Source organism: Ranitomeya variabilis, chromosome 4 (assembly GCF_051348905.1).
Source record: "Ranitomeya variabilis isolate aRanVar5 chromosome 4, aRanVar5.hap1, whole genome shotgun sequence".
NCBI lineage: Eukaryota > Metazoa > Chordata > Amphibia > Anura > Dendrobatidae > Ranitomeya > Ranitomeya variabilis.
In genome coordinates this window covers 619,618,898-619,638,520 of record NC_135235.1, presented here as the reverse complement: position 1 = coordinate 619,638,520, position 19,623 = coordinate 619,618,898, and the positions used below count along the sequence as shown (strand labels likewise).

Sequence of the window (19,623 nt, the reverse complement as noted above, 5' to 3'; positions counted from 1 at the left end):
AAACTGGTGGCAAATGGCATCTTGGCAGCTTCACGCTTGATTTTGCTCAACTCATGGGCAGTTATTTTGCATCTTTTTTTGCCCAACACGCTTCTTGTGACCCTGTTGGCTATTTGTCATGAAACGCTTGATTGTTCGGTGATCACGCTTCAAAAGTTTGGCAATTTCAAGACTGCTGCATCCCTCTGCAAGACATCTCACAATTTTGGACTTTTCAGAGCCCATCAAATCTCTCTTGACACAGGAAAGGAAGTTGCCTAATAATTAAGCACACCTTATATAGGGTTTTGATGTCATTAGACAACACTCCTCCTCATTACAGAGATGCACATCACCTGATTTACTTAATTGGTAGTTGGCTCTCAACCCTGAACAGCTTGGAGTAGGACAACATGTATAAAAAGTATTGTGTGATCAAAATACAACTTGCCTAATAATTCTGCACACAGTGTATATGCCCTATAGCATCCAAGTAAACTTCCTAATTAAGCAGCATATAATCATACAGCAAACAAAAAGGAGCAATGGCTCTTCACAAAGAATAAAGTGAGGTGAAGGTAATATTGGTAAGGTAAAAAAATATATCATTATTTATCCAACACACTCACATAAATAGTATGGGTGTAAATAGCCTCAAATACAAATACAAGACAGAAGTTGTTAAAGGGGACAGAGGAACCAGGCAGCACTTATTATAATGAACCTCTCATAGGAGATAGTACTTGCATTGAGCACATAGGACAGTATATAAGCAAATCTCCAGATCACTGGATACCGCAAGCCCAAATCCTAAACCAGTCCATGTGCACATATGGGCACATATGGCTACAGATACCCGTAATTACCAGAGAATAAAGTGCCGCTCATAGTGCATGCAACACCTATTGCTTACCCATGTGGGAGAGAGGAGCAGTAATCACGCATGCACGCCGAAGCCCCGATGCGCGTTTCGCGTAGTTTGTTTCCTCAGGCGGCCCCCTATATACCATCTCCTATGAGAGGTTCATTATGATAAGTGCTGCCTTGTTCCTCTGTCCCCTTTAAAAACTTCTGTCTTGTATTTGGGGCTATTTACGCCCATACTATTTAAGTGAGTGTGTTGGATAAATAAAGATATATTGTTTTACCTTACCAATATTACCATTTTTCACCTCACATTATTCTTTGTGAAGGGCCATTGCTCCTTTTTGTTCGCTGTAGGATTATATGATATTTAGGGAGTTGCTCTTATAGGTCCTGGGTTAGGGGACTATACATTTGTTTGTGTTTCCAAAATGTCAGTTTTTGTTAACTAAATTAAGCAGCAGTGGAAAAATCACTTCTTCATAAGGACCAGTCACTTGTCATAAATAAATATATATATATATATATATATATATATATATACAGTGTATATTTCTTTTTTGCCCGTGTTAAATGCCACTGTTCTCCTGAATCCAGCATTGTTTTTCTTTTGTTCCTGTGCTTCTCCATTCCTGAGATATGGCCCTTTCTTTCCTGTATATAAATGTAGTCTTGTTAGCCAAGTGAGCAGGGTCCTAAATATAAGCCCACAAAGAAGAGTTGATGAGCACACCCATTTGGCTAATCAGACGGGAATTATATAGAGGAAAGAGGAGGCCATATCTCTGGAACAGAGAGGCGCAGGAACAAAAGAAAAACACCACTAGATAAAGGAGAACGGTGGCATTTACACCTGATTTAAAAAATACATATTTCTGACAAGAAACAGGTCATCTTTTTGCTTACCAGCAAGTATATCTGCTTCATCCATAAACTGGGTACTGAACATGGTCACTCGATTGGCTCTGCTTTCTTTCAACAGTGCCCAAATGTAGTGGCGGGAACACGGGTCTAATCCTGCGGTGGGCTCATCCAGGAGCAAAATCTGTAATAAATGACAATCATTTCCTAATCAATACTTGCATATTTAACAATGTAGATTACACCTCTCCCCCAAAAAATCTAGGAAGGTCAGCCCTAAATAATGCCTCTTTATTTTCAGGCATCAGGTGTAATCTGTGAGAGAACTTGGGAGAAAGGGTTAATGCCACTGCAGGGAAAATTAAACATAGCGGTGCATTATGTTCCCCATAAAATAGACGGGCTGTCACAGTATGAGTGGCCATGCTTGTCAGTCAAAAGACAGCTATTTATTCCGACTACACCATAAATATGTCTGAGGTGCTTTCTCATTTCACCTCTTGGCCGTCGGTGGGTTATCTCATCAGATGAATAGGATCAGGCATGTCGAAATCCAACATGCCCAATCATTTACCCCAACATCCGCTGTTGGGTTAGACAGATTATAAGAGGGCTGAAAATGACAAATGACTATTTTGCTAATCTTAATTGTTTTGTGAGCCTTCAGCTTCTCACCAGGACTCATATTCACTGCGTTTATCCATGTGGTCTATAATAGCTGGCTTCCCTCTATCTTGGATCAGCTGCAGAGAGCACAAGGAATAGTAAGGTAGGAGCTCCGCTGTCTATCTGAGCCCACTACATGTAAACGGAGGAGGGCCAGGGGCGGACATATAATTAGCCCAACCAGTGCAGCCGCGCAGGAGTCCAAGACGTAAGGGCACCCATTTCCACCTCCAAAGCAGGTGGAATTGGGCATTATGATGAGTTATTGGACTGCAAAGGACCCATGTACTGTTCTTGCACAGGGGCCCTCTTCTCTCTGTGTCCTACAGTGAAAAGGGCACATCTGAAGAGATGCATCCATCCAGATTACGAAGTGGATGTTCACCATGTAGAGGAAGTCATGCCCGCCAGTAAGGACAGGAGGAAGAGACCACCCGGTAAGTGACAGTGAGGAGCTTAGAGGGTACCAACTGAAATAAAGAGAGACTGTTGAAGTACAAGCAATGGGGTACTATTATCTGAGAGGACACTCTGTACATAACCATGAGGAGTTAGTTAGTCACCAAAATCATGAAATATGTGAATTGTGAAGAGTTTGCTACCGGGATTGTAAAATATGTAGATGGCGAGGAGTGGCGCCTAAGATCATAAGGTTTGTGGAATGAGTGTTTTAGTAAACCTGTAGTAGACACGTGTCCCAGAAGAACCATCTTTTTAACTCTGAGAGTGATCAATGAGTGGAACAGGCTGCCACGAGAGGTTCTCCTTCAATGGAAGTCTTCAAACAGAGGCTGGACAGACATCTGTCTGAGATGGTTTAGTGAATCCTGTGCTGCATTCAACATGGTGTTGGACACGTTGACCTAGAGGTCCCTTCCAACTCTTAGGATTCTATAATTTCTCAGGGTGAGTAAGAGAGTGACCAACGATTGGACAAATACAGAATTGTGCCCAGTTATCACGTGGCCAAGAGAAGGCATGAGTTTTGGAGAAGAACTGCAGAGTCTGTAAATATGCTGATGTTGTAAAATTTCTGACCAGTATCTAATCTGATCTTTCACTGTGGTGTTTTTAGCCGCAACTGTTTTTATACCTTTTGTCTATAATATAGTTTGGGATTTTATCGGACGATCCTGAAAGCTGGATTTTTCTTTTTCTTCCATCCATGACCTCTCATTGGACTATGAGTTCCTCTGCCTCCAGCCATTCTAGTGGGTGAACGGACTCTCCTCTGTTGTATATAAGTAGCTAATCTGAGTTACATTTTTTTGCTACTGCTGATAAAATGGGGGATTAATATTGTGGTTTTCCATGTTAATTCAGCGCACTTCTTAATTAAACCCTTAATTAATCAGATTATAGACCAATCTGAAAACTCATCCTACTATGAACAGTGCCTTGCGAAAGTATTCGGCCCCCTAGAACTTTTCTACCTTTTCCCACATATCATGCTTTAAACATAAAGATACCAAATGCAAATTTTTGGTGAAGAATCAACAACAAGTGGAACACAATTGTGAAGTTGAACAAAATTTATTGGTTATTTTACATTTTTGTGGAAATTCAAAAACTGAAAAGTGGGGCGTGCAATATTATTCAGCCCCTTTACTTTCAGTGCAGCAAACTCACTCCAGAAGTTCATTGTGGATCTCTGAATGATCCAATGTTGTCCTAAATGCCTAATGATGATAAATATAACCCACCTGTGTGTAATCAAGTCTCCGTATAAATGCACCTGCTCTGTGATAGTCTCAGGTTTCTGTTTGAAGCACAGAGAGCATCATGAAGACCAAGGAACACAACAGGCAGGTCCGTGATACTGTTTTGGAGAAGTTTAAAGCTGGATTTGGATACAAAATGATTTCCAAAGCTTTAAACATCCCAAAGAGAACTGTGCAAGCTATAATATTGAAATGGAAGGAGTAACATAACAATGTAAATCTACCAAGACACGGCCGTCCCTCTAAACTTTCATCTCCAACAAGTAGAAGACTGATCAGAGATGCAGCCAAGAGGCCCATGATCACTCTGGATGAACTGCAGAGGTCTACAGCTGAGGTGGGACAGTATGTCCATAGGACAACAATCAGTCGTACACTGCACAAATCTAGCCATTATGGATGAGTGGCAAGAAGAAAGCCATTTCTCAAAGATATCCATAAAAAGTGTTGCTTAAGGTTTGCAACAAGCCACCTGGGAGACACACCAAACATGGGGAAGAAGGTGCTCTGGTCAGATGAATCCAAAATCAAACTTTTTGGCAACAATGCCAAATGATATGTTGGCGTAAAGGCAACAAAGCTCATCACCCTGAACTCACCATCCCCATTGTCAAATATGGTGGTGGCAGCATCATGGTTTGGGCCTGCTTTTCTTCAGCAGGGATAGGGAAGATGGTTCAAATTGATGGGAAGATGGATGGAGCCAACAAACAGGACCATTCTTGAAGAAAACCTGTTGAAGTCTGCAAAAGACCTGAGACTGGGACGGATATTTGTCTTCCAACAAGACAATGATCCCAAACATAAAGCAAAATCTACGATGGAATGGTTCACAAATAAACATATCCAGGTGATAGAATGCCCAAGTCAAAGTCCAGACCTCAAACCAATCGAGAATTTGTGGAAAGAGCTGAAAACTGCTGTTCACAAACGATCTCCATCAAACCTCACTGAGCTCAAGCTGTTTGCTAAGGAAGAATGGGCAAGAATTTCAGTCTCTCGATGTACAAAACTGATAGAGACATACCCCAAGCGAGTTGCAGCTGTAATCGCAGCAAAAGGTGGCGCAACAAAGTATTACATTAAAGGGGCAGAATAATATTGCATGCCACACTTTTCAGTTTTTGAATTTCCACAAAAATTTAAAGTAACCAATACATTTCATTCAACTTCACAATTGTGTTCCACTTGTTGTTGATTCTTCACCAAACATTTACATTTGGTATCTTTATGTTTGAAGTATGATATGTGGGAAAAGGAAGAAAAGTTCCAGAGGGCCGAATACTTTCGCAAGGCACTGTATATGACACGTAATGTCCTCTTATGTGGGGTGTGTAAGACAACAGGAGATAAAGTCCTGGATGGGAGATATTTGTCACTGAAGAGTCTAGCCTCGGTGATTAAGTCCTGGAAATTAAGGTTCCAGAAATAGTAGGTTGCTGAGAAGTTTTTTGAGACGCCCACCAGGGCTGTGGGTTCAGTACTCACAGAGGGATGTCACGGTGGCGACGACCCGGTCCATGGCCCTGGGCGCCCATGTTAAAGGGAATGTCCTTAAAGGATTTTGGTAAATAAAGTTTGTGTTCGTGACGCCACCTGTGGTGTTCGGTCAGTTGGGACTGACGCTGCTTAAAGGGGTCTTCTGGGGTGATGTTATGGCAGCTAGATGGTATAACTTCCCACAGGTGAAGTTGGGTCCCAGGGCTCCCGGTGTGTAGCTGGAGATGGTGAGTGGTGCAGTAAGAAAGGAGGACACAGGTTTGCAGTCTCTTTACCTGGTTTACTGAAGCTTCAGGCAACTGCAGTCCAGGGCACCACATCACAGGTACAGGCAGGGTCTTGCCGACTTGGAAGCGAATCCAGAGTCCCCTTTACCAGGTGGAGAGGAAAGCCTTCCTCAAAGCGCGGTGGTGTTGTAGTCCCTTACTGCCTGTGGCTTCTGATAAGGTCCTCACAGTTCCTCTCTGTCCTCCATATAGGTTAGGACACAAACCTGTATGACAGGTAACTCGAGCCTTTTTATAGGGTCTGTATCACGACCCAGGTTCTATGTGTCACTGTGCCTGCTGGGTGTAAATGTGGACAGGTGATTTATAATCCAGCTCTCCTGCTGGTTTCTGCTGTGCTTCCTAGAGTCCGACACGGCCTTGGTCTTCCGGCTACCGGAATCAGCTAGGGAGGTAGGCAAATCGCTGCTAAGCTCCCCTGGTATCTCTCTCCTGTGCTCTGCTCTCCTGCACACTTTCCACAAACTGTCCTTTGCTTCTGTATTTCTTTCTCCAGGAACTGCAGCGACTGGCTGCACGGCCCCTTCAGTCTTTCTGACTGCTCTCGTCTCTGTCCTCTGACAGACTGCCGACTAACTTCCCCTCCAGCCAGAATATATTAGGGAACTTCCTCTTAATCCGGGTTCAGAGCTCCCCCTTCTGGCCTGAAGTATGAACATGTTGTGCGTATGTGATTACCTGATAAAAGAGGTATTTCGTCGCTTCCAAGCGTGACATTACTCTCCTCGTGAGTAAAGCAATGCCACTGTGACAGCCAGGACCCTGGGGCGTCACATTTTAATGGGACCAAATTTGGGGTCTGAGATTTAGGAGTGATCAGAAGAGCTTGGATTGGGGTGGTGGATCCCATAGCTCCAGTCCAGGCCGTTTAGCTCTTATTTCAAGCAGCAGAGCTATCTCAGAAATGATCTGTGTGTGTGAGGCAGGAAGGATTCTAAGGTTTGTTGTTCCCTGCCAGAGACAAAGTGTTGGACTTCTATCTGCTGTACAAACTGTTTTATTCTGTTTTACTTTTGTGTGAGAGAAAGGTTGTTTTTATTTTAAGTACTTCGGGAGTTTAGGAAGTTAATAAACCTCGTCTTCTTGGACCCGAGACACAGCCTATGTTACTGTAAACATGGCAGCAATCAGTTAGTCAATGAAACTGGATGTTTCGTGCAGCCAAAAAGATAAGTGCTTTTGGCAGAACATCTTGTATAACCAGTGAATAGCCTGATGACGGTATGCGTGCTGTATGGTCTAGTAATAAGCAATCATCTTCATACAGTTTGTATCGGCCGGGGTAAAAAGGGTCTTCAACGAGCGTTGATCGACTAGTCATATCGTCGCTCATTATGAGCGGAAGAGACCTGTCCATGAAAACCTTACCTGTGGGTCCCCCAACAAGGCGATCCCAAGTGTCAGTTTCCTCTTCTGTCCTCCGCTTAGTTTACTGGCCTCCACATTCTCAATATTTTTTATGTGCAGATCGGAGATAATTTTTTGGACCTGGTGGAAAAAAAAATATATATATTTTTTTTTTAAATATTGTCTTTTTATATCAATTCACTAGTCGAGGACCTACAGAAATCAAGGAGCCCACTAATTCTAGATTCTTAGTTGATGGTTATTTTTACTATACATAGCAGAGCTGATGCACTGCTATGTACAGCACCAGTGATACGACGATCGCAGCTTCAAATCTCCTAAGGGGATTATTAAACACAGGAAAAAGTTTTACAAAATATAAAAAAAAATACAAAAGTTCACCTCACTCCAATTTTGTGCTATTAAAAATAAAACAATTAAAAAATAAACATATTTGGTATCGCCACTTTCAGAAAAGTCCGATCTATCAAAATATAAAATAAACCAACCTGATCGGTAAATGACGTAACAAGAAAAAAATCAAAATGCCAGAATTACGTTTTTCGGTGGTGGCGACATTCCAATAAAATGAAAAACATTGTATCTACACCAGGGGTGGGGATCCTCAGGCCCTAGGGCCATTTATGGCCCTCGATGACCATTTATCAGGCCTCCGGGGCAGATTCTCAGGGTCCGTATACTTGGGCAGGGAGGTGTATTTTGATTACAAGCAGCTCTTTAACTTCTTCTTGCTCTGTTAGCACACACACGCAGTGTTCACTACTGAACACTGAAGGGCATGCAATGGAAGATTACGTCCTGAAACCAGTGCCAGAGTCAGGATGTACTTTGTGGGTGGAGGTTGTACGGCCCCCGAAGGATGGTATGAATATCCAAATGGCCCTTGGCAGAAAACAGATTCCATACCCCTGATCTACACCCTAATGGTATCAATAAAACTGTCAGCTTAGGGCGCTAAAAAATAAGCCCACATAGACCAAGATGCTGAGAAATGGAGACGCTACGGGTCTCGGAAAATGGTGACAAAAGCAACATTTCTTTTGACAAATTTCAGAATTTTTCTTCACCACAAAAAGATATATACATATTTGGTATCTGCAAGCTTACACTGACATGAGGTATCATATTGCCAGGTCAATATTACCATATAGTGAACATAATAAATAAAATAAACAAAAAAAACATTGTGCAATTCCACTTCTTTTGCAATTTTACCCCATTTCGATTTTTATTCCCGATTTCCAATGTACTATGCTGTATGACAGAATTCATGGGGTCATTCAAAAGTACAACTCGTACTGCGAGAAAACAAGTCATCTGGCTAGAAAAATTAAAAAAAAGTTATGGCCCTTGGAAGAAGAGGAGGAAACAACAAAAAAGGGAAAATTACTTGGGGTGAAGGGGTTAAAGCTTCTTGCCCACACCCGTAGTGATGCGCACATGAACCTGCCTATTATGATGTCCCGTTTAGTGTACCAATCGAAAGCGGCCATGTCAGGATCATGTGTCTATGTGTCTTAGGAGGCGCAGCCGTGGTCAACGTTACCAGACGCCAGAGAAGAGCTTTGCGTCGTGTCGGCTGAACAGTCACTTTGGTTACAAGACGCAGGAAGGAAGCAAGTATTGTCTGTACCAGGGATGTACAATAAATACCTATATTTCCGGTATCAAATTGTAGGCTAACATAAAGGAGTAAACTATACGAGCAGTAGCACATATTAGATATACTATAGCACCAGATTAGTAAAGCTGGTCTAGACTGCTTAAATTCCAATAAAAGCACTGTTAGAGTGTAAGGGGTTCAGTAATAATAGAGGAGGGTGTCAGTATTTCATATGTAGGGTCTGGCGGCATCTCAGGTACATAAAGGTGGGGTGTGGATACTTGACGTTACCTCTTGATTCACTTGCTTGGCGGGGATGCCCTTTATTATGGCAAATACTTTCAGATTTTCTTTTACTGTTAAAGGGTCGAACTTCACATCAGTCTGCGGGCAGAAGCCAAGTCTCTTCTTTATCTCTTCCACATGCTCCATATGTGATATACTGTAGTTATACACGGAGACTGAACCTGGAGAGGGATTCAAAGTCACATCATCTGCACAGGAGCTGTTTACAAAAAATTGTGAATTTTTGTTCTTGACTTTTTTTTTAAGGTTTGAATGCAGTTGAGTTCTTAAAATATTCACAAAAGTCTACACACCCTTTAAACCCTTGTTGACTCAAGACTTTCTGGTTTGTCCTATATCTGATGGGGTTATGAAATGGGCTCAGTAACTAAACTCACTCTTTGAAAAACAGGTGCCAGCTAGCACCGATCATTGCTGTTCAACCACTTAAATGTCTCTGTCAATCGTTGACTGCAGCATTTAAACGGAGCGATCACGTCACGTGACCGTTCCGGCACCCATCAAGTCAAGGGTGCAGATGTGGGCAAGCCTGTAAAAGGCATCATCTTTCTACTCCATGAATCCACGCAATAGGCTGGAACTCATAGGAGATCAGAGCAAGAAGTGAAATGATCACAGGTTTAAGTCCCCTATTAGGTCAGGATCACACATACGCGAGATACGGCCGAGTCTCGCAGGTGAAAACCTAGCTCTGGCGCCAGCTCTCCGGAGCAGAGCATGCAGCTCCATGTATTGCTGTGCGGCTGCACGCTCCGCTCCGGAGTGTCGGCGCCAGAGCTGGGTTTTCACCTGCGATACTTGGCCGTATCTCGCGTATGTGTGATCCCAGCCTTAGGGCTCATTTCCACATGCGAGTCACACATCCGTATCTCGCATGTGGAAACCAAGCTGTGGAGCCGGCACTCAGGAGCGGAGCTGTGCAGCTCCATGTGTTCCTATGCGGCCGCACCCTCCGCTCCTGAGTGCCGGCTCCACAGCTTGGTTTCTACATGCGAGATACGGATGTGTGACTCGCATGTGGAAATGAGCCCTTAAAGTGAGAAAAAAAAATTGAGTTCCAATCGCTCCCTTAAATATATATATACAGTATATATATATATATATATATATATATATATATATATATATATATATATATATATATATATTCCATACTAAAGTCTGATGTATAAAAATCTCAAATTAAGCTGAACGGTAAAAGCTGTAAAGAGAAAAATAATTTAAATGCCAAAATTGCTGTTTTTTGGTCACTGCACCTGTCTCAAAAATGCAGTTTTTTATGATTTAATTTAATTTTTCAGTAAAGTAAAACTACATCTTGTCCTGGAAAAAAATTAAAATTGGCTATATCGATGGGAAGATAAACAAGTTATGCCATAAGAAGGGATGGAAAAAAACTAAAGTGCAAAAATGAAAAGTCACCTGGTCATGAAGAGTTAGTGATATTTATTGACATTACAATGACATCTTACCGCCAGTCGCTGGGCACATCCCACTTAAAATATTTAGTAGTGTTGTTTTTCCTGCCCCGCTGTGTCCAAGCAAAGCCGTAATTTGCCCTTCATATATATTTAAGTTTAGACCTGAGAGAGAAAAAAAATTAAGTTTAATGACTGTCTAATAATTCAGCGCATTTTCGACCCTCGATGCCAAATTTAAGGAATTTCCCTGCACAAATCCACAGCTGTCGTAACTAATTGGCCCCAATTCAACATTTCAAGTCACTTTTATTTTTTTGTCTTGTGGTTTTCTTCATTGATGATTTTTGCACCAAATTCTTGAAAATGGCAAACAGGGGCCATGAATTTTACATAAAATCAAGAGCTTTTTTTGTCTTTGACGATTTTTGAGACTTTTTATAAGTGACAAAAATTTCTGGAATCCAAGGATTGGGGGGGGGGGGGACTAGAGAACATTTGCAACAAATTTAGTGACTTGCAAGTGATGAGTCAAACAAAAACATCTGTAAACCCTAAAGTTTTGGAAGTTTTCTTGCAAAATCTTCACAGGAGCATAAAAAAGGAATATTGCATTGCAGTACTTACAGTGCAGAAAAAGAAACAATAAATAAACTTGCCTCTCAAAGCCTCAACCTTTTTATCCGAGTCGATGAATGTCTTCCTAACCTCATGTATCCTATAAGAAAAATAAACGGTTTTAAGTTTCTAACATTTCTAGAATTAATGGAGCGCCCCCAGACGCAGGGCCGTGGGGTACTCGGTACCGGGCCTCTCTGTCTCGGTCCTGGGGTTGTCACGGTGGCTAGACCCGGTCCCTGACCCTGCTAAGGGGCGTCCAATGAAAGGTGTGATGCTGGTGCGTGGTGCGAGGCGCGATGAATAACGAGGACACAGGGTTGCAGTCTCTTTACCTCTTTACTGGAGGCTTCGGGATCCGCAATCCAGAGCACTGCTAACAGGGCTGGCTGAGACCGGCCGGTCCGAAGGCACATCCAGAGTTCCCTTTGCAGGTGGAAATCAGTGCCTACCTTCTAGCGCCTGTGTGTTGTAGTACCTCCCTGCTGAGCACCACGGGATAGTCCTCACAACTGTTGTGTCTGTTTCTGATGTTCTTTCTCTCTCCGTCCCCCAGATGATATGGCTAGGACGCACCCGTATGACGGGTAGGCCTGGAGTTATTCTGGGACCCTAGAGACGCCCCTCTCCCACAGTTGCCTCCTATGTCTGCTTAGGTGATTTAGGTGAGACAGCCAACCTAGAGTTAACTGTCCTGCCGCTGTTTGAAGTAATGCTTGGAGCCCAATACTTCCTCGGCGTTCCGGCCACCGGCTACGCGCCTCAGTAGGATGTTGCCACGGTCTTAGGGCACAACTCCTACTGGTTCTACTCTCCTTTGTGCTGTGATCTCGTTTCTCACTTCTCCACAATAAACCTCGCTTCGTGTCCTCTCTTAGGATGCCGCCACAACGGGTGCAGGCGTGGCTCCGTAAAGATCTGTCCTTTTCGCTAGGCCACTGTCAGGATCCCACCCCTGACAGAGACCCCCCTGAATCTTCCCAGGAACTCCCTCTCTCACAGGATGTTGCCTGGGCAAAACCCAGTCAGCTTCTCCCTAACTTCCTATCCAACCCCCAGTTTTACCAGAGTGTGAGGAGTGGCCTAAAACATAGAACCCTTTGCTCCCCCTGGTGGCCAGAGTGTGAAGTGTAAAGGTACCTTCACACGAAGCGACGCTGCAGCGATAGCGACAACGATGTCGATCGCTGCAGCGTCGCTGTTTGATCGCTGGAGAGCTGTCACACAGACCGCTCTCCAGCGACCAACGATGCCGAGGTCCCCGGGTAACCAGGGTAAACATCGGGTTGCTAAGCGCAGGGCCGCACTTAGTAACCCGATGTTTACCCTGGTTACCAGCGTAAAAGTAAAAAAAACAAACAGTACATGCTCACCTGCGCGTCCCCCAGCGTCCGCTTCCTGACACTGACTGAGCTCCGGCCCTAACAGCACAGCGGTGACGTCACCGCTGTGCTTTCACTTTCACTTTAGGGCCGGATCTCAGTCAGAGCAGGAAGCGGACGGCAGGGGACGCGCAGGTGAGCATGTACTGTTTTTTTACTTTTACGCTGGTAACCAGGGTAAACATCGGGTTACTAAGCGCGGCCCTGCGCTTGGTAACCCGATGTTTACCCTGGTTACCAGTGTAAAACATCGCTGGTATCGTTGCTTTTGCTTTCAAACACAACGATACACAGCGATCGGACGACCAAATAAAGTTCTGGACTTTATTCAGCGACCAGCGACATCACAGCAGGATCCTGATCGCTGCTGCGTGTCAAACGAAACGATATCGCTAGCCAGGACGCTGCAACGTCACGGATCGCTAGCGATGTCGTTTCGTGTGAAGGTACCTTTACTCATTTAGTGCAATCAGACGTGACATCACTCCCCTTAGTGGCAGAGCGACATCACTGCAACGACCAGGACTCTGGAGCGCTGCATTAACTCTTCAGTGAAAGTTCAGTAACTTTTGCAAAAGTTTTGTTTTTTAGGGAAAAATCAAAAAAGCTTCAGCCTTACTGTTTTGTAAAGATTTTAATGTTCTTCAAAACCACACTCCCCCAACCATGTCTGCATGGCTCTTGTGCATGGGCACAGTCATGGGGAACAGAAAAGGGCCTTCCCCAAATTGTTCCCACAAAACTAGAAGCTACAGTTGTCTAAAATGTCTTGTATTGTTGAATTAAGATAGAGAAGTGTGATCCATCACTGCACAAAACACGTTTCCTCCAGAATCCAGTGGAGGCGGCTTTACACCACTCCATCTGACGCTCAGCATTGTGCTTGGTGATGTAAGGCTGCATGAAGCTGCTTGGCCATGAAGCTCCCGGCGGGGGCACAGTGTTTGTGCTGATATTAATTCCAAAGTAGGTCTAATCTCTGCAGTTATGGAGTCAGCAGAGCATTGTGACTTTAATGTCCTCTGCTCCTCAGCACTTGTCCCCCGTCTGTAACGTTGCTGCGGTTCCTTTCAATTCTCAATAATATCCCTCACAGGTGATGGGGAATATTTAGGAGGGAAGAAATGTGATGAACTGACTGCTTACACAGACGGCTCCTAGTGAGCTCTGCACCACCAGCCGTTCTGTCATATGTTAGTAAATGCAGGCGGCATGGCGGGGGACCAAATGGTACACCCTAGGGGCGAGGGGCTGGATATTATACACCGGGAGGTCAGATGTTATACACCCGTGGGGGGTAACCTGATGTTATACACTGGGGGGCAAGAGGTCGGAATTTATACACTGGAGGGACGAGGGACCGGATATTCCAAAGTTGCAATGAAGGACAGCATCAAATCCGGGTGAAGTATCCAAAAAGAAGTTCCTTTATTATGCCATATAAAGTGCACTTCTTTTTGGATACTTCACCCGGATTTGATGCTGTCCTTCATTGCAACTTTGGTATGTACATTTTCCATATGGTCCAGTGGAATTAGGACTTGCATCACCATATCTGATGTGCTGTCGGCATTTTTTCTAAAGTGAGGGACCGGATATTATCCGCCAGGAGTGAGGGGCCTGATGTTATACACCAGGCGAGAGGCCTCAATCTATACACTGAAGAGGCGAGGGACTGGATATTATCCACCAGAAGTGAGGGGCCTGATATTAGACACCTGGGACAATAGAACTGAATGAAATAGTGGGATTGAATGATTAAGATGTGTGTCCTAATACTTTTCTCCATATAGTGTAGACATCTTAGATTTAATTATGTAATCCTCATCAGAGTCCTCACAATGCACTGCAAAATAAAGTCTAAATTCTCAATTTTAGGAGGGGTCAATGATTTTCCCCCCTTCTTACAATCACGGATTCCCTATTTCTTAGTTTCTTGTGCCAGTATTCATACCAGAATTGAAGATAGCGAGAGTGGATCGGACCGACCTGAGCAGGCACGTCTTTACAAGGTGGAGCACAGGAAGAACCTCGCCGTCTTTACCTTACAGCCTCTTTGCCCAGTAATTCTGCAGAGACTTTTTCTACGTATTCCCCTGCCGGCATATCGTTGCCTCCATCCTCCTCTGTCTTTAGAGGGGTCGGGTTCCGTTTTGACCAGAATGAAGATCTCAGGAAGAATAACGGCTCGTACCTCCTGCCATGTTTATCTAGTGGGCATAATACTGATGTCAGTACTTATATGTAAAGCGAGGACCACACGTAGTGCACGATACATATACATTTTGGAGGATCAGCTGAGAATCATACACACATTATAAAATAAGCTGTTGGACCAATAATGTGCTGACACCTCATATCTCTGGGAAGTGTCAAGGTGGCCATATACTTTTGATTGTCATTAGCTATTCCTCGCATCTTCCATGCACACTCAACTCGGTCGAGCAAACTTGTTCTTAATGGCAGTAATCTGGTACTTGTGGAAATTCATCTTTCCAAAAACAAAAGATTGGGCATGCTGAAGTACAACATGCCCGATCCTTCTTTTCCTCAACATCAGCCGTTGTGCAAAGAGTCACCAAGACTCAAAACATGTTAGATGGAGGACGAGTCCTGCCCAAATCAGCTGGTGCCTTTGCATATGGTCACCTTAAGCGAAGGCTGGATGGTGGTAATGTCTGAAACTATATAGGATGGCGGAAATGTCTGTTATCATATTGGATGGTGGAAATGTATGATACCATATTGGATGATGGAATTCTGAACTAGGGATCACTAATGATTAATGTCTACACTTTCTTGACACCACTGATGGTTGCTTTTCTCATACCATATTGATGGTTCTTCGATAGAGGGACGATACTTGACAGCTTACAAATTAGTGGGGATAATAATATCATGCCTACATCTGCATGTCTTTGCCAGGTAATGATATCAATAATACCCCCTCATGGTGGTGTACAATATAGGAACAAATATTTTTATGTATTCCATGTTTAGGATCCCTAATAGGAGGGACAGTATAAATTGGTGACACTCTGGTTTTCCACTACTGAACGAAGGGCTGAGATCTCTTACCACATACAGGAAAAATATTATAGATCTACAGTATACACTGTATCTCTGGAATTTCCATCTATATATATGACATTTCTCTACATCCTCAAGATTCCTATGGAACCAGGTTGCTCTTTCAAGGATACCCAATAGACTTAGTTTGGGACCTTGATGCACATACATTTTAATGTTTTCCCACGCTCTATCTGTTTTGTGTCTACAATTTGAGCTAGGGTGTAATAGGGTGAGTAGGGACACTGACGTTGAGCCGGGGCGCCACGAGGTACAAATTAGGGTGCCACCCTCCGCTGTAAAGAAGGGGGACAATCTAGGGAGAGGTAGGGACCTATTAGGTCCACACACAGTTATACTCAAAAGTTTACATATCCCAGCAGAATTTTTGCTTTCTTGGCCTTTTTTCAGAGAGTATGAATGATAACACCAAAACTTTTTCTCCACTCATGGTTAGTGGTTGGGTGAAGCCATTTATGGTCAAACTACTGTGTTTTCTCATTTTAACTCATAATGACAACCCAAAACATCCAAGTGTATCAAAAGTTCACATACCCTGGTGATTTTGGCCTGATAACATGCACAGAAGTTGACACAAATGGGTTTGAATGGCTACTAAAGGTAACATCCTCACCTGTGACCTGTTTGCTTGTAATCAGTGTGTGTGCATAAATGCTGAGTGAGTTTCTGGGATCCAGACAGACTCTTGCATCTTTCATCCAGCCACTGACGTTTCTGGATTGTGAGTCATGGGGAAAGCAAAAGAATTGTAAACGGATCTACGGGAAAAGATAGTTGAACTGTATAACACAGGAAAGGGATACAAAAAGATATCGAAGGAATTGATAATGCCAGTTAGCAGTGTTCAAACTAGGATGAACAAATGGAAAATCAGGGGCTCTATAAAAACAAAACCACGGTCAGGTAGACCAACAAAAATGTCATCCACAACTGCCAAGAAAATTCAAGATACACAATAAGGAGGCACTTGAAGAAAAATGGGCTGCATGGTCGAGTCGCCAGAAGAAAGCCATTACTGCGCAAATGCCACAAATTATCTCACCTACAATATGCAAAACAACACAGAGACAAGCCTCAAAACTTCTGGAACAAGGTAATTTGGAGTGATGAGACCAAAATTGAACTGTTTGGCCACAACCATAAACGTTACATTTGGAGAGAGGTCAACAAGGCCTATGATGAAAGGAAAACCATTCCTACTGTAAAGCAAGGAGGTGGATCACTGATGTTTTGAGGATGTGTGAGCTACAAAGGGACAGGAAACTTGGTCAAAATTGAAGGAAAGGTGAATGCAGCACGTTATCAGCAAATACTTGAGGCAAATTTGCAATCATCATCCCGAAAGCTGCGCATGGGATTTACTTGGACGTTGCAACATGACAATGATCCAAAACACAAGGCCAAGTTGACCTGTCATTGGCTACAGCAGAACAAAGTGAAGGTTCTGGAGTGGCCATCTCAGTCTCCTGACCTCAATATCATTGAGCCACTCTGGGGAAATCTCTAGTGCAGAGTTCATGCTAGACAGCCCATGAATTTACAGGAACTGGAGGCGTTTTGCCAAGAATAGTGGGCAGCTTTAAAATCTGAGAAAATAAAGAACCTCATCCACAACTACCACTAAAGAATTCAAGCTGTCATTGATGTTAGAGGAGGCAATACACGGTATTAAGAATTCGGGTATGTGAACTTTTGATCAGGGTCAATTAGATGTTTTGGGCTGTCCTTATGATTTAAAAAGAGAAAACACAGTAGCTTGACAATAAATGGCTTCTCCCAACCACTAACCATGAGTGGAGAAACGTTTTGGTGTTATCATTCACATTCTCTGTAAAAAAGGCCAAGAAAGCAAAAATTCTGCCGTGGTATGTAAACTTTTGAGCACAACTGTATTTACGTCCTGAAAATATTTGGGTGATCCCAGACACCGCTCAAACACCCCAGTTTATTTGCCTGTATTTGTGCTGTGGGTTATTAGTCCTTAATGTTTTTAGGAAAAGAAGTTCAAGTCAATTTTTAGGGGTCAATCTTTTCTTGTGGGTGTAAATGAGATAGGAATACTCCTCTAATGCTCTGCTTTTTGTGTAAATCGTCTCATGTACACATCACATTATTTACCAGCCAAAATCTTCTCGAAATACAGTGTCATCATCATGTAGAAAAAAGCATCCACAATGAGAACGATGCAGCTGAACAGGATGTGAGAGGAATTGTCCATCATGTTGGAGAAGTGGACACCTCGAAAATCATGTTCCAAATATATAGTCTGAAAAAAAAAGCAAAATCCAGAACAGACAATGACAAGTGGCAGCACAGGAGCGGGCTGAACACCAGTGGTGTACATCTGATTATGGTGAATTGCCCCTAATGGTAGATGAAGTCAGCTACAATTTTATTAATTAAATCTCCTGTGATCAACTGTGATCAGTGATTATTTAAGCTCCAAGTGTTCAATATTCCTACAGTGACACCCCAGGAGAAATGAAGAATTACACACTTTGTAAGGAAATCCCACTCATTTTTTTACATAAAATTAGTTATCATACAGGTAGACATCGCTTAGAAATTATGTCATTCATCCTATCACTGACTTCTCATACAAGCTTTAAGTCCCCTTAATGAATGCTTTGCTAATAGCAATCATGTGAAGTCAGTATTTAATACAAATGATAATATAGGAAACTCTAAGCTGAGGGTCTGCGTAGGTTACCTGTGTAATCCCAACTGAGAAGGCAAATGTCGGGAAGATGCTTAGGAGCACCTCCATAGATTTGGGGAGATCTTTCATTAGAAGGAGGAGGCTGAGGACAGATTGGAGGAAGGTGATGAAGAACCCTGCGATGGCCGTAGCTCGAGGACTTTTGATAAGAACGATCAGCATGAAGGTGAAACACATCTGTGCAAAAACGAAAATACTGTTAAGCTATGTCAGTATTAAGGGCCGGACTGCCCATCTGGCAATTCTGGCAAATCCTATTTGACCCAGTGCTGGTGGTAGGCTGCATTGGGTCCTCAGTATGTGGATACTGTTAAAAACTGTGGTAGAGTAGAGAGACATCAGGATCACATAGTGGCCGTCATGCAGTGCAATGAGGTCACCTCTTCATGCTGCCTACACCAACACACAGACTGCAGAAAGGTCGAAGAGGCATTCACCACTTATCATGGGAGAAGAGTGAGGAAAGTATTTATTTTCTTTGATTTTATTCCCTGGATATAGAAGGGCGCTATTACTATGAAGAGGCACAGTGAAAGGCACTAAAACTGTCATACAGCTGCAGTGCAGTACAGTGCAACCTCCACCAGGGGGAGCTTGATAGGGAAGTGAGACTGCACACACTGAGTAGCAGAACAGACGCCACCAAGTGGTGAGAGAGTGGTCAGAAAAGCCGAGTCAGAGCACGAGATAGCACGACAGTACTAAAGGATTTAGACAGTATGGATAGTCAGGACGTAGCAAGAGATCAGTAAACCAGGACGGGCAAAATACAGTACAAAATAGGGACAAACCGAAACTGAGTCAATAGCCAAGCCAGGAGGTCAGAACTGGAGAGTCAAGCAGATCAACAGACAAACAGAGAAACGCTGGGAAAGGGAAGATAGAAGGAGATAACAGACACAGGACAAGTCAGGGTTCACAGCAGGACAAATCAAGGGCTTCCAGAGTCAGGTTCACACGCCGAAGGCATAACTTTAGCTGACACCACCCTCAGGATACTTGGGAGCTAAATAGCAAACCTGAGCCCAGAATGAGGCAGAGCAAAGTTAACCCTTGACATGATCCGCCCGGAGAAAGAGCAGACAGGACTAAACTCTGGAATGGATCATGACAAAAACTACATGGAGGGGCAGAGGAGGCACTACTAGTATATAGAGGCACAGTCAGAGGGGTACTATTAGTACATGGAGGCACAAAGGGGGCACTAATAATACATGAAGGCACAAAGAGGGGCACTATTA

General features: G+C 43.4%; 1 protein-coding gene across 1 annotated transcript in view; it reads right to left on the bottom strand.

Moving 5' to 3' along the window:
* The window catches only part of LOC143766073 (ABC-type organic anion transporter ABCA8-like), a 153,761-nt gene that overhangs the window by 110,103 nt on the left and 24,035 nt on the right, over window positions 1-19,623 (bottom strand). Inside the window, exons 8-15 of the mRNA XM_077253456.1 lie at window positions 18,374-18,559; window positions 17,782-17,929; window positions 14,618-14,783; window positions 11,233-11,291; window positions 10,628-10,738; window positions 9,141-9,316; window positions 7,247-7,366; window positions 1,750-1,888 (exon numbers count right to left, since the gene is read on the bottom strand). Of these exons, the coding sequence (XP_077109571.1) occupies window positions 1,750-1,888; window positions 7,247-7,366; window positions 9,141-9,316; window positions 10,628-10,738; window positions 11,233-11,291; window positions 14,618-14,783; window positions 17,782-17,929; window positions 18,374-18,559 (1,105 nt within the window). The remainder of the gene's footprint in view (window positions 1-1,749; window positions 1,889-7,246; window positions 7,367-9,140; window positions 9,317-10,627; window positions 10,739-11,232; window positions 11,292-14,617; window positions 14,784-17,781; window positions 17,930-18,373; window positions 18,560-19,623) is intronic.